The sequence below is a fragment of the Thermobia domestica genome, chromosome 9, assembly GCF_964235325.1.
Source record: "Thermobia domestica chromosome 9, izTheDome1.hap1.1, whole genome shotgun sequence".
Lineage (NCBI taxonomy): Eukaryota > Metazoa > Arthropoda > Insecta > Zygentoma > Lepismatidae > Thermobia > Thermobia domestica.
The window spans coordinates 64,010,684-64,027,235 of NC_137462.1; the positions used below are offsets into that span (position 1 = coordinate 64,010,684).

General features: G+C 36.8%; 1 protein-coding gene across 1 annotated transcript; it reads left to right on the forward strand.

Moving 5' to 3' along the window:
- Nucleotides 1-5: 5 nt before the first annotated feature.
- Nucleotides 6-3,842, forward strand: LOC145660848 (uncharacterized). The gene has a single exon (XM_081726270.1). The coding sequence runs from the start codon at nt 6-8 to the stop codon at nt 3,840-3,842; it is 3,837 nt and encodes a 1,278-aa protein (XP_081582396.1).
- The last annotated feature ends 12,710 nt before the right edge of the window (nt 3,843-16,552 follow it).

Here is a 16,552-nt window from a genome sequence, read left to right on the forward strand (position 1 = left end):
ATAACATGGGAAATTTGGTTCCTTGTCGCGCGCTTCTAGACAGTGCTAGTCAGACCAATTTCATAACAGAGAATTTGGTGCAACAATTGAACATCAAACGGTATAGACAGTATACTCCAATTCAAGGTATAAATCAAGCGATATCTAATACAAAGTACTCTGTAGATATTAGCGTCCATTCATGTGTTAACACATTTTCATTGAATATAAGTTGTTCAGTTCTCCCTCACATTACAAGTAAACTACCGGAAGAAAGAATTAATTATGACGATTGGAACATTCCCAAGGACATTGTTCTAGCAGATCCTACTTTTAATACGCCTGGAGACATAGATATTCTTTTAGGTGCGGAAGTATTCTACATAATTATGAAGTCAGGACACAAAACACGGCCAGGTGATTTTCCAGTGCTTCAGGAGACAGAATTGGGATGGATCGTAGCAGGACGCATTCCTCAAGAACGTGACCCCCATATTCCATTAACAACATGTTTTGTGAAGACAAACCTAGATCTACAGCAACAACTTCAAAAATTCTGGGAACTAGAAGAAATTACTGTTACACCTAGATCAAGCGAAGAGCTTGCATGTGAGCGACATTTCGTTCAGAATACAACGAGAGATCATACAGGGCGTTTCACTGTACGATTGCCTTTTCTTGAAGACCGTACAGTTTTAGGCGATTCTTATCAGCAGGCATTGGTTAGATTAAAGCAATTGGAAAGAAGATTCGATCAACACCCGGACTTTGAAGCTAAATATACGGAATTCATGCAAGAATATGAAGATCTTGGTCACATGGTAAGGATAGATGAGAGTAAAAAGGAAGACGTCAGCGTTGCATACTATTTGCCACATCATGCAGTTTTTAAGCCCACAAGCTCTACAACAAAGCTCCGTGTAGTGTTTGATGCTTCAGCAAAATCTGACAGCGGAAAAAGCCTCAATGACATTCTCTTAGTTGGTCCTACAATACAGCAAGATTTATTTTCTATTATTTTGCGCTTTAGAACTCATTCGGTGGTATTCACTGCAGATATCGCTAAGATGTATCGCATGGTAAATGTTCATCCAGAAGACACGCCATTACAACGTATATTGTGGAGAAGATCTAGAAATGATCCGATTCAAGTTTTTGAGTTGAAAACACTAACGTATGGTACGGTATGTGCTTCATTTGTGGCCACAAGATGCCTACAGCAATTAGCAGACGAAGAAGAGCATAATTACCCTGTAGCAGCAGAAATATTACGTCGAGATTTCTATATTGACGATGTTTGTAGTGGCATGAGCAATATACAGCAAGCTCTAGAGGTCCAGAAGCAATTGATAGAGTTACTGGGAAAGGGAGGTTTTATACTTAGGAAATGGAGTTCGAATGATCCAAGGTTATTGGAATCCATCTCGCCAGAGCTTCGAGAAGTGCAGCGTCCAATCCAGTTCCATGAGGGCCAAGGCGTCAAGGCATTAGGATTGTCATGGCATCCAGACAAGGATATATTTCTCGTTGAAAGCAAGACGTCACCAATGAAGGTTCAAGAGTGCATTACTAAACGCCAGATTGCTTCCATCATTGCCACTATATTCGATCCATTAGGAATAATTTCACCAGTTGTCATTTCATACAAAATATTTTTGCAAGAATTGTGGCGGCAAAAGGTTCAATGGGACGACAATATACCAATGGAATTAGCAAGGAAATGGACTCAATTGTACAAGCAACTTCCATTAATCAATCAGATAAAATTCGACAGATATGTACTCGTTGAAGGAAACATAGAGGAGATTCAGATCCATGGTTTTTCAGATGCTTCTCAAAGAGCATATGGAGCTTGCATTTATATGCGATCGATCAATCAACAAGGAGAAATATCAGTTAAGTTATTATGTGCTAAATCACGTGTGGCCCCAGTCAAGAAAATCACTCTCCCACGTCTGGAGTTATGCGCAGCAGTTGTTTTGGCAAAATTAGTTCAGAAGATTTTACCAGTTTTAAAATTGAACATTAGTAGCGTCCATTTATGGACCGACTCCCAAATCGTGTTGGCATGGCTAGCTTCTCCGTGCAACAAATGGAAACCTTTCGTGGCCAACAGAGTAGCTCAAATTCAAGACTTAACTGACGTTAGCTGTTGGAAACATGTAACTTCTTCAGACAACCCTGGAGACTTGATTTCAAGAGGAATAGATGCAGTTTCCATAAAGGACAATTCATTATGGTGGCACGGTCCACAATGGCTTTCTAGTTTAGAATCTAATTGGTCAGTGACAAGTAAGGATTCATTGCAACCAGATCAAGTTCCAGAGAGTAAGGGAACCATAACATTGACAGTCACTTTAGACAATTGGCGCAATGAAACCATAACAAGATTCTCAAAATTGTCAAGGTTAGTTAGGACAATAGCATATTGTAGACGTTTTGTTCATAACATCAGACACAAGCAAAACAAACAAACAGAAGGTCTTTCAGTACAAGAACTCCATACAGCGCTCCATGTTTGCATCAAATGGACACAAGAAATTGGATTTCACAGCGAATTGCAGCATCTTCGTGATGGAAACATTGTTCCGTCAAGAAGTAAATTGAACAATTTACATCCATTTTTAGATAGTGAAGGCATGATCCGAGTTGGAGGAAGATTGGAGAACAGTCAACTTCCATTTGACGCCAAACATCAAATAGTTCTGCCTTCAAATCAACACTTAACAAAACTTATAGTTGAAGCAGAACACTTAAGATTACTTCATGCTGGACCCCAATTATTAATATCATCACTACGCCAGAAATATTGGATCATCAGGTGCAAACAGGTGGTAAAACAAGTGATCCATCATTGCTTCACGTGTTTCAAGTTAAAGGCCAGTGGTTCAAAACAACTTATGGGACAGTTGCCAGCAGCTCGTGTGCAGCAAGCCAGACCATTCCTAAACGTAGGCGTGGACTACGCGGGAGCGTTTTACATAAAATCAGGAGCAGTTAGAAATAGATCTGTACGTAAGGCATATGTTGCGTTATTTGTTTGTTTATCCACCAAGGCAATACATCTGGAATTGGTAACAGATCTTAGTGCGCAGTCATTCATAGCAGCTTTACGCAGATTCATAGCCAGACGAGGAAGATGTCTCAATATATACAGCGACAATGGCACAAATTTCGTTGGAGCCAACAACGAATTGAAAGAATTGTATCAGCTGTTTTCATCAGATCTTTTTAGTTCTCAAGTTCATGATTTTACATCGACCGAAGGAATTCAGTGGCACTTCATACCGCCAAATTCGCCGCATTTTGGAGGACTATGGGAAGCCGGTATAAAATCAATGAAATACCATCTAGTTCGTATTACAAAGGGTGCAGTGTTAACATATGAAGAGTTTGCAACATTACTCACACAGATTGAGGCCTGTCTCAACTCTCGACCACTTACAGTGCTATCAAGTGAGCCTAACGACATCAGTGTTCTCACACCTGGACATTTCTTAATTGGAGAAGCACTTACAGCTTTACCAGAGCCTAACCTCACCGATCTACCATACAACCGCTTATCTCGTTGGCAGAAGATACAACAACTAAAACAACACATTTGGAAGAGATGGTCCCGAGATTATTTACATGGTCTTCAACAACGCTCTAAGACAACTTCACCGCAACACAATCTCAAGGTCGGAGATGTAGTTTTGCTGATTGAAGACAACGTTCCTGCATTGCAGTGGAAATTGGGCATCATTGAAAAAGTGTTCCCAGGAAAGTATTTCTTAGTTCGTGTAGTGACGGTTCGTACTACAACTGGAACATATAAACGTTCCATCAAGAAACTAGTTGCATTACCATATAACAAGGATTAGAATTGAGATTTGGGTAATAAAAAATAGTACAGTTGTAATATTGCTTCAAGTTTTGTGTTTGTTTCGTTTTTTATATGTATCATTTTGTTTTATTTGGTCAGATCTTAGCTGACCAACAGGGGGGAGTATGTTTGGGATTATTTGTGTATTTAACAGTATGTGCCTTTAGCTGGCAACAGTGTTCAAGTTGCTTAACGCCTTTCTATTGTTTTTGTGAAGTGTGTAAGTGTGGAGGCAGCAAGAACATGAAGTTTTGGTGGACCATATATCATGGTCGAAAATCATATAACATAACATAAACAATAAGCCATCGCAATCACAATCATTTACAACTAAAGAACTTGTGAACATGTTTATTCTCGTGTGTGCAAATTGAAGTTGTAATCATTAAATACAGTGAATTGATATTTGGTTGCATTCATGTGGTGTACGAATCAAGCCTTACAGTCCACTAGTATGAACATTGTTTTTAGCATTGTCATTGTACTTTAGTGAAGTTACAAATATATACATTCATAGTGTACACTGTTACTCTTTGAACATGATGGGAGAACATCATGTTCGGATGTTAACTCATGTTCATTCACATCTCTGGATTGTTTAAGTTCCAAACGTAAACGTGGATTTTCATTGTCACTAAGAAAAGGATTAAGTCTGGCAACACTGTGTACCGAACCTAAAGTATGGTCTAAGTCCCCAACCTTCGAAGAAGTTCGATGAGTAAAAGAAGTCCGAAAATTATTTGTACCATTCTCAACTAATGTTGTATTCACTATAGAACTGGCAACACTGCTGTCACTCTGAACTGTAACTCCAGATGTAGCATCTCTTCTCTCCCATAAACTTGTGCATCCCCTTGATTGATGAACACTATGTCCACTTGGGGAAGGTAACCCCCAACTACTAGAAGATGTTCTCGGTTCATCTAATGAAGGATGCTGTCCTCTCATCTGTTGATGGTTGGATGCTGGATGGGCCACTGATGAAGTTAGATCACTACTGGTGTGGAGATGTGATGGACCACTGATCGCATCATGAGTACGCAAGATCTTCTTCTTTATATGAGACACTCGTGATTCTCTATCTGATGTGGCAACCCTGTGCTCCATAGACCTATCAACGCGACCATAATAAAGATTAGAGGGATGAGGAATATCTTTATTAAAGGGATTTGAGGATTGAAGATCTCTGGATGCAATATGTATCTGCTGTCCATTCGGCTCCATCTCCCTCGTAGGGGTGCACTCAGAGGAACCTACCTTAACGGTGCCCCTTACATCATCTTCCTTCCCTAAACACACATATTTATCTTGAATATTCATTAACTCAGAATTCAAAAATATATTTGAAATATTAACACTGTCACTGAATGTTACTTGTTCCGCACTTTGAGAAACACTATTAATGTCATGTAAATTGTCCGAAGACGTGTTTTCCTTACACTCATACCGTAAAGGTATATTCACTTTTTCTATTCCAAGATATAACTGATTGTTTTCAATATCTACTCGCGCCTTTAACATTTTCAATTCATTTATGCCTATCAAAAATATAGGTTTAAGTTCAGGTACTAAATAAAATTTGAGTCTATATACTTTCTGATATAATCTCACTGGTAACCATACCACACTGTCTAACTTGATTTTCGTATTTCCTACACCAACACCAATAAATTTTTCTGTGAAAATCTTAACCGGTCTTTTCAAAGATCTATTCCATTTTAAAAAGCTCTCTTTATTTACTAGCGAAGCGGAAGCACAACTATCGATGGCGCCACAATTCTGCGCACCTAAAATGTAACCTGTTATAAAAGCCGCCACTAGTTTTCTTGAGTGCGATGCCAGGACACAATTTGCATTATGTTTTTGGCTTATATTGTTCTCTGCACTAACTTCTGGCTCTATTCTCAAGGACTGGGATCGAACTGAGGGTCTGTCAGTTTTGAAGCTAGAACCTTGCCCACTCGCAGATTTGTGTCTATCACTACTATTAGTCGTAGCTCTATTAACACTAACGAATCTACGTCGTAGATCACACTGAGCTACCAGATGCGGACCTAAACATTCAAAACACCTCGGTGTTGTTTTCTTCCCTCGAATTGTAAAGTTCGACCTTTCACGCCTGGCACCTACCAACGAATTATACATGTCAACATTACGCTGGTGAATGCTGTATTTCTTTAATTCTTGTACAAATACTGGTAAAGATGAGGGTGTATTATATCGAAAAACCTCATGTCTGACTACTGGGTTCAAACCCCGCAACAATATGTCTCTCAATTTATCATCCTGCATACCGCCATAACCAATCGTAAAACTATCACTTTGTTTACGTATTCCAACACACTTTCTGTAGTCTGTTGTAAACAGTAAATATATATTTATCAAAAATATGTCTCAGGCCTATGGGTGTGACTACATTTGTAAAAATTACATTTGCTATGTATATCCAATCATGTGATAACCCTATTTCTCTTAACAATTCAGTATGAAAACCACCACGAGTTTTCCCAATAGATGCCATGAGTATTGCCTCTATCGGATATATGCCTTGCTTGACAATCCGATATACCGATAACAAAAATTCAAAAATTAATAGGTCGTTACTCCCGTCACATATTGGTATGGATCTACATATATCTGTGAAGTTGTTATTAGTTATATCTACTGTTAACTTGTCAATATTGGTAGAACAAGGTACTCCAATATTTATAAGTTTACTATTTTCCAATACTGTTGGCTGATTATCGGTAAGAGAAATAAAAGGATTTGTGTTTTTATTTCCTTCTTTTTCTACAAACTTATGAAAACCTGGTTCCATCGGAACAGAAACTGGTTCTTGTCTTATCAATGAATTTTGTTCCATGACGAAAGGATTATGTGCACTTACACACGGTACGGCTGCTCGAGTCGTATCGTCATTGTTTACATTTTGCATCACGTTAGTTCCTCCTTGCCTGTCACCACGCGATGAAGAATAGCTACCAGACGTAACTAACCAAGAATCGCTATAGGTATGCAAGAAAGGATCGGGAGTTGACAATTCACTCGAACTGTTACTTTCTGTTCGTGGTCTATGACTCCTAATAAAGAGGCCATGGTCACCATTGGAAAACCCGTTTAACCACAAGCCTTCAGGACGACTATTACTGGAAGAACTCCTGTACATTTTATTGAGTTTTTTTGTTTTTTTTTTATTATACTCCTGCTATCAGAAGGATTACAATTAAGGCACAGCTTTTGGATTCGATGCGTACTTAACAACAACAAAACTAAGATGTAGAATGCAACGTTTTGTATTTTTCACTTGCTTAGACCCTAAATTATTAACTTGAAGTTTACGTAATTTAAAAATATGTCTCTTGTATGTACATATACAAATAGAAACACCTCCTAACTGACCTTCTGAATGCTCTATCTTAACAAGGACACTGATTGCTAATATCATTTATCCTTACGGTCATTCTCTTAAATACATTTCAGAAAACTACTCTTATAGCACTTATACAAGGTCTATCCAAAACTTTGGTGCTTGTAAGGAAATATAATAGTTCGGAATTTAACTGTGTAACGCACACTAGAAAATAAAAAAAATCTAAACAAAGTGCAGTTGCACAGAATAGAATATTAGCTTCAGGTCCTTTAAATCAGGATAATTGTTCAGAATAGGAATCTAGCTCTGCTAAATCGGGGGGAATTATTTTTAGTATTATTATTTCAAGAAAAATGACGTGAATTTATATCACATCGAAAAAGTAAATAATTACTCATCTAAAGTTCAAAATGTCAAATACAAATGCGCTATCTAAGGTTTATATAGTAATTAATTACGTAATAAGAAAAGAAGGTAATTCTTACTGTATGATTTATATATGGTCAAATAGAGTTGAATACAAAAAATCTAGGCAAGTGACTTTTCGATACAACTGATAGAAATTGAATTACAACAAACTTCAAAATAGATACAAAAAATATTAACCTTAAATATATATATATATATATATATATATATATATATATATATATATATATATATATATATATATATATATATTTAAAGACTTACCAATTTACTGTATAAATTGAATAATAGGAGATCTTCCAAAATTCAATAACGAAATACACTATCTTAAATGACCGTTTATCACATGTTGAATCACAATCAAAATGGTCAAGAATAATGAAACTTACGTCGAAATTCTTTATCTTACTCAAACACACTTCACAATAATAAGATATATTTTAACTTTCATATAAGGATTTGCTCTATATAACAATTCTGGTAATAACTTCCCGATTAATTACACTTGGATTTCTCAAACATTGTAAAGACATTTTCTCCGCCGATTTTTACTTCACTTATTAGGTGATGTTTCACCTACCCCATTCCGAACTATTATATTTAGTCCCACCCCGAGCTTTCAAACTTAGAACGAGTAGTTCCAAAAATGACCGTTGGCGCTGACAATCAAGCATACGGAGAACGATACTAAGCTTCCTCTCGATAGTAGCTGAAAGCACTACAGGGTAGGAAACTAAACCAAATTATCCGGACTCTCGAGAGACCTTTCCCTTTTTTTTAACTACGGAATAGAGATTTAGATCTCTAACCGTTACAAGTAGTAAGAGAACATAGTAAATAAAGATTAAACAAATTTCTGATGTAATGGATTTTCATTGAACTTAATTACATTACAATGTCGAGTAAAAGCACATTGAACTTGTGTTCTTGAAAATAAAGGGAGAAAATAGGTATAAAAGAATCAAGAAACGGGACTGATATAGAAGGCATGTGAAATACCACAAATATAAAGGTAAAAGAGAGAACTAAAGAATTTGAAGGGATGGCAATGAGGCAAGAATGAGTAATAATATAAGGACAAAAATGTTTATAACAACATCTTCTATAATGTTCTTGCAACTCTCAGAAGTAAGCGGTCATTTTTATCCCCCCAAGCAAGATCCTAGATACCCCAATGCCAACAAGGTGTCGACGTTTATATTTATATCCCCACTCCGGTGTAGCATCATGCGCTATGATTTTGCGTTACATGCTCACCCACGTCTAATACAAATTAATAGGTCTTGAAACAGCCAATGGTGCATAGATTGGTGTTCGATTCGGGTTTGTTCTCTTTACTACAAATCCATCACGGAGCCACTTTTCGTGCGATGGGAAGATGCCTTTTTCTTTGAACCGTTAGCTGTACAGTTATTAATTGCGTCATATGGAGGGAAGATCTCTGATACAGGGAATGCAAATACCTCATTCAATTACATGATTTCGAAAATTCCATCTTAGTTGGTAGAGGAAATTTTACTTTGAGGTTTTAATCGTTGGATACTGAGAAAAATATATGATATATAGGGACATCTGTAACTGGTAATTGGTAAAACGTGTGACGTAACACTGAAGATACTTTTACATGGATCTCTTTCTATTTTGAAAGACAAATGATTTCGATCCCTTATGGTAGATTTGAAAATGGTGATGATAAATCAGAAGTATCGTCAAATATAGGTTACGTATCGTGACGTACAATGATGAATTCGTAGTGGCCAACAAGTCGTCCGTTTCGGAGAAGGTGTTGGCCACTTCGAATTCATCATTCGGAGAAAAATGTTCAGGAAATATCGACTCATCTTGAATATCTACCCCATTTAGTATTTAACGTCTAACAAGAGGATTATCAAAAGGTGTAGTTTAAACAGAATGTGGATTTCATTTTTTTTTTTTTAATAAAACGCTGTTTTGAGGGGGAGAATGGTGGAAATTTGCGTTGTCTTGATTTTGTTATTATTTTCAACAAACCTCGCTAGTTGCTTAACTAGTATATCCAGTGCCGTGCCATGGACAATCAGCGCCCAGGGCGGGATTATATGACAGCGCCCCGTACATAACAGTGAGGTCGACAGACCACCCGTGAGGCGCCACCATGCTTGGCACGAATCATAAGAAGATTTTGAAAAATAAACCCTGCTTTTCCTTGATTTTGAGCACTTTTATTACTTTTTCCTTCCATTTCATACATGTGCGCATACACTTTCTCTTCCTAGTGATTCAGGTGTAAATAGAAAGAGCTGGAGCTAGTCAAATTAAATATTAGATTGAAAAATACTGTTGTTGATCTAAAATATTGCAAGCAATTTTTCCTCTCGTTTTCCTTTCTTTCTTTTCTTTTTCCTACCGAAATTTGCGTCCCCTTACTACAGCGCCCGGGGTCGTCACCCCTTTCGCTCCTCTCACGACACGGCACTGAGTATATCATTAGCATATTAAGATAGTGGAATTTAATGTGCTTTTTTCTGCTGAAAAGACATCCTATGAGAGCCTAGTATCTTGACGATTGTAGAAAAAGTCAGACGAGAGTCTAATACATTGATACTTTTAAGAATGCTGCTAGTCGAGTAACTATCGAAACTATCGTACAATGCTTCACGGAGTTTGTGTTGGAGAACATCGTAGTTGTGGGTTTCCTCAAGGTTCTTCTATTTCATCCTATATTTAATCCCAACCAATTATCTAATAATAATTCGGTTTCATTAATCGTTTATTTTCGTTATCCTAAAGAGAGTAGCTGTGGGACGCAAAACTTATCGTAAAATACAGGTATGCTTAAATATGATGTAAATTACTAGAACAAAGTTCTTGTGTTAGAAAATGGATTGATAGAACTAAGTCATCACGACATTGCGTCGATTACTATTGATGATAGAAACTTTTTCTTTTTTCAGGCATGTCTTAGTTGGAAACCAAATGTGCTCAATGTCCATTTAATCGCTGGAACACATCTCGATGTCGGATGGCGAAACACTTTTCTTGGATATTACAATAATCGTAAGAAATACCCACAAATCTATGCCTGTTCTTACGCTTTCTGATTTTACGATTAGGCTGCTAGACTATTAGCTGAGAAATTAATATAGTCACAAACTTCTATAAATTTAAAGCTAATTTGCACTAATTTATATTCCTTCCACTCATTTCACATGTACACAATAGATCTTCAATGTCTAGTACGTATTTTATTAAAATACAATCCTCTTATTTCTCAAGTAACAAGTATCTATGTTGACAAAAATTATCCTTTGTTTCCTTTAATACAAACTTCAAATTAATCACAACATATGTAACCTTTTTCTAAATATAAAACAACACTATGTTCGATAATACTTTAATTGCATCTATCTCAAACCTTACCATTAGGGTGCTGGACAAGAGACAATGTTGAAGTAGTTCAAACACGCACTAGAACTTCCTAGAAACCTTATAACTTTAATATATTGTATCCAAAAAATTAAAAAGATAAGACTACACAAAATTATTGGTATAAAAGAATTCATCATTTTAATATTACTGCTCACTTTTTTTAAATTCTTAAGTTTACCTACATACATCAATTTGTAGATCAAATACTTTATTCACTTGCAAAATAGGTATCTTACTATAAAGTTTGTAAACCCACCCGAAAAAGAAATTTTATGCAACTTGGTCAGAGTTTATTTTTAATTAAAACAAATCAGTTCCGAAGCAAGAATAAACAGCATTCAGAGAGGAGTTGAGTGTAGCAATGTCCAAAATGATTAACAGAGAGGGCCGGAAAAAAACTTTTTATTTTTTTTAAGTCGCTATAGTGCGGAAAAGTTGCCTTTGGTACTGATTAGAAAAATTAACAAAAAAATTGAAATCGGTGTTAAAGTTTATCAAAAATGACGAAAATCTTGTGATTTTAAATTCTTTTGTCTTATAAATAAATAATATTTAATCAATTCCACGATTTATTTTCTGTAATATAAATTGTATTAACCCTTTATTTGGCAGTGTTGCTCTCAACCAACATGGCATTCTATCGCGTTATAAGCACGAATTATAACTTCAGTGATCATTTAAATGGCATTATTGATTTCATACAATATTCATATACATGATCTGCGCGGTCGCTTCTTTAGGCACTTCGAATCTTCGTCAACAGGGGACAGTCAAATTTACTATTGTAGAAGCTTTATATCTTACATTCCGCGAAAGTTTATTATTATTACTTTTTATTTGTGGTTTCTTGCTCTCTAGGAAAATATTTCAACAAAACTTTTGCTAATTACTGTCGTGAGAGTATTCTTATCATATTTGAGCATAATGGGGCAATGGTGTTCAGTAGCTACACCATTCAGACCTATTTTATGGCAATGTTGCTTTGAAATAAGCACCCTGTATTTTGTAAACAAAGTACAAAAATACTTTAAAAATTACGAAATTATGATCAGGAAAACATTGTTCAACCATAAAAGCAAACTAAATAATTTAATGGTAATGCTATCAATGCTTGCCAATTAAAGGGTTAAACTGTAAAAAATAGTTATTGTATTTTTTAAATTCACAACATAACTGAAAATTATTTTTCAAAAAATAACGTTTTTCATTTGTATAACATAGTTTGGATTATTTCAGTTAAATGACTGGTTTAAAAAGCAAAATGAACATTGTAAAACCGTTCATGCAACTTTTTTTAAAAAAATTGTACTTAAAATTTAAATAATTTCATCTGCATCTCTTCGCCCATTCGTAAACAGGAATGACCCAGAACTCACCACGAGGAGGTGCTTGCAGTTCGAGTTCTACCCACACCCTTCCCAACCAACAATCCAATGCAAGTTTGTTTTACATATTTTTAGTTAATCCTTGATTTTTGTGGATTTTTCACTTGTTTTAGCAATGAGGATTCACTTTGAAATGAGATTTTTGGCTGAAGTGTGGCATGATAGCTATGGATTGCAGAGTTGCCCTGATATATTCATCTCTTGACTGAGCACCACATACTTTGCCAGCTGCTTCTTTTACCAGTTTTACGTCTCTCGACATCTTGTGTGTGGCAATGGAATCCTCTTACAACTTCCCAATCGGGTACCATGCCACTCTGTATAGGGAATGTGATTTCATCATCATTGATTCGACGCAACAATGGAGGAGAAGATACTTTGCAGGTCGACCACTCAATCATTTCAGTAAAATCTTTAGCACCAAAATTGAGTTTGGGTGGTATGAAATTCCTGATTGTCTTTCCTTTAGTTTTTTGCCGGCCTTGCCTTTATTATTTGTCTAAGAGCAAGTTCTCTAATATATTTCCTTTTGTCCGTTATCATAGCCAAGAACAAGTTTTCTGGATGGGCAAAAAAATTCGTTTCCCTCAATTACAGGCTCTACCACTTGCCGAAGAGTTTCAGGGAGGTATCTTGTTGTAGCAATTGCCTCAAAAAGATATTTCGAATCATCTGAATAAAAATGGCTTGTTTTGATTTTAAACCACAAAGGTACGTACGAACGCAATATAAAAAGTACCAATTCTTTAAGACCTTGTGAGGGATTTTCAGTACTGATGTGCAACCTAAGAATTCTGTTTGCGGTTGTCAGCCATCTTGACTGCGACATAGGGCCAGGGTCTCGATAGGACAAAACTTTTGGACATTCCCCTGCATTTACTGATCTTGAAATATCCAAAAGATACTGCTAGTCTTTGCTGAGAATTTGACGGTCTACTTCAGGGATTATGCAGTCAACTCTTTCAAATTCAACAACAGGTAATCGTTTACAGCCATTAAGCAGTTGACCGATCGGCCCACTAAATTTTTTAGGACCTGTTGTTTCCCATCAACGTGTTGAAATAAGTGGCGGAGAGGCAACTCATTAAAATGGAGAAGACATACAGCCCACTGCAACGGTCTACCTATATGAAATTCAATTTGCCGAATTACACCATTCCTCCATCCTGTACTGGTAACAGTACCATCACAGCCAACAACATCTAATTCGTCCAAAGAAATGTCAACTTCAGTCAAATAGGAAATTATGCCGGAAGCGATATCAGTAGAAGATCCCGATGATGGAGAAACGTGTCCAATATATGTCGACCCAGGTTCTTGAATGATAGTGTAGTGCTCCTCTTTTCGAAGTCTACGAAATAACTTAGGATCACGTTCTTCAACTACCAAGGTATCATCTTTGCGCCCATCAAAGTATAGACAACGAGGCAAAGTATCAGGTTTACACTGCAAAGATCTCCTGATATGACTTTTCTCTCTCCGTATTTTATTTTTATCGACCACGTGAGAACAGTCCGTGTCTGTCACCATTCCAATATCTTGTAGAACGCTGGAAGCAATTGCAGCAGTAGCACGGTCAGATACAACAAACCTGTCACTATTTTGTGCCGTTGTCTTCAGTTTTATTCTCATTTTTCATTCTGACGGAGTTTTGGTGGGGGTATCTGGGCCGAACTCATCATTTTCACTTTCACAGAACTCGGAAGATCCCGAACCGCCTTGTTGAAGTCTTGAACTGATACAATCATTAGGGTCGATTTCAAAAATGGTTGATGAACTCGAAGGCGTATCATTAAAAACACGTTTATGTTTGTAGTTCCTTCTTCTCAGTCTTGAAGTTAGCCTTTTCGTTCCTTGAAGATCTATTGATCCAATTTTGCAAAAACAACACACCCGTTGAAAAGAGATAAATCGTAACTCAAGAGCAGGTATCTTCTTAGACTTTTCACACTTGCACTTGATAGAAATTAAACATTCACACAAATCTTATCACACGTACAGTTCAAAATGATAGGACATTTGCATGCTGCCACATCAAATAACAATAATCTTTGCTTGATGTCTGCAATCTTCTTTGCAAATGTTGGCTTGTTCAAATCACGACCGTACGACTTTCTCAGTTTATATATATAGTTTATAGTTTTCTTTCTCACTATAGACTTTCTCAGTTTATAGTTTATAACTGTCATGATACGCAACAACAAGCTGCACGATCCTGTACTCAGTAACGGTAGGAATGGACGCTCTATCATAAATGTATTTTATTTTTCTTGCTACTATCGCAGCAACTTTTGAAAAGCTCACTTTTGCATTGTTTGTTTGTGGGTACAATTGTAGTCTTTCGTGAAAACAAAACCGAAGTACATATTCATATGTAGGCAGTTTAGTTAAAGGCAAATCTCTGGGATGACCAAAAAGAGGACACTCAAAATTTTGCCTCGTAATCATCTTCGAAGCTGCCATTGTAGCGCTACGAAAGATCACCGCACGGAATGCAACAAAAATACTAAGCACTATAATTCAAGATTATAAAGAACAACTAATACAAGGGTAATAACACAGCTAACACTGAAGAGGACTTCTGCACAATGCCATACTTAATCACTAAGTGAGGAAATGACGAGGACGTGACGGACACGGAATGCGTGTCAAAACTTGCAGCGTTCAGCAGTCAGCAACAATGCTCGAACAGTCTCAAAGTCAAGCTATCTTGCTGAAGGGAGGGGAAGTGACTCCCAAAAGTGCTTCAGTAAAATGAACAAGTTCTATTTAACCTAATATAACCACAAAAAATACAATAGATCCGCCATTTTGAATTTTACAGTTTTGGTATCCGATTTATACATAATAACGTCGAATAACTCTATATACCCAATTTCAGATCCGTAGCTTGTTTGCTTGTTGTTGTTTTTAATTTGTGTCCGCCATGTTGGATCCGCCATTTTGATTTGTTAACATTTGATGTCAGATTCGTGTTCAGTTATCTTTTAAACCTATACAAACCACGTCTCAAAACAATTACGTTATAGCTAAGCCTGCCATATGTCCCGTAAAAGAAAAAAAGGACAGTCCCGAATTTGGGCCTGAGTGTCCTGCGTCCCCGTAAATTTAGTCGGAACAGAGAAATGTCCCTATTTTAATCCTGTCCCGTTTCTGCCATGAATATCAGCTGATTCGAAAGGTGAAAAATAAAAAATTGTGACATTGGCTGGGAATCCTTTAATTAATGAAGGAACAATCAGGTGAAACATGTAACAGCTTCGATCAAGTTATCACACCACCCTCTTCGATTTGATAGCGAGGAAGCCAATAAACTTGCAGCACAGAGTTGCACTTGCCCCTTGGGAGGCAAGGGGATCTGCAATTCCCGTTAAAGTTAAGGAGCAGCTGAGCTCGTTGATCCTGATTTCCGGATAATCCATATCAGATTTGTAGATATTTTTTAATTGGATGTTCAGATATATAATAATTTCTAACTATGGAAGCAAGGACGTAACTATAATTACGCCAAATAATTGCTTTTCTATTTTGAATAAATGTACACTTCCGTGACCGTACTTCATTCAAACACCACACGTGTTTGAAACAGAAGACAGTGGACCAATTCTTTGTTAAGAAATGATGTCAAAAGTTATCGTAATATACGGTAAGTCTGCTTACTTAAGGATTTGTTTTGCTGGACCTCTAGGCCTATTACCAGGATTGTACGGATTTTCAATTTTCCGGGTTGCCTTTGGTCCCAGTTTGTCCGGATAAACGAGGTTAAACTGTACATTACAAATGGAGTGTTCCAATTTTGTATCAACAAGAATGCCTAAACTGAAGTATACGTTTTCTTCCAATTTGAAGGAGAAGTACCCATTTCTGAAAGCAACGAATTTGAACTATGAAGTTGACAGCAAAATTCGCAATATTACTTTTCCATTGCACCTTTGTGGAAACTCGGACGCTCTCCAACACAGAAAAACAAGCAAACTTAAAATGGTTGCCGTATAAGCAAAGGGAAGACGAGTGACTTTTTATCCAGCAAGACATTAGATAAGAATTATAAACAGGACCATTTCTACCATATGTGCAACACGTGTATTTGAACGGGGCCGCAAGTTTCGAGGGGCA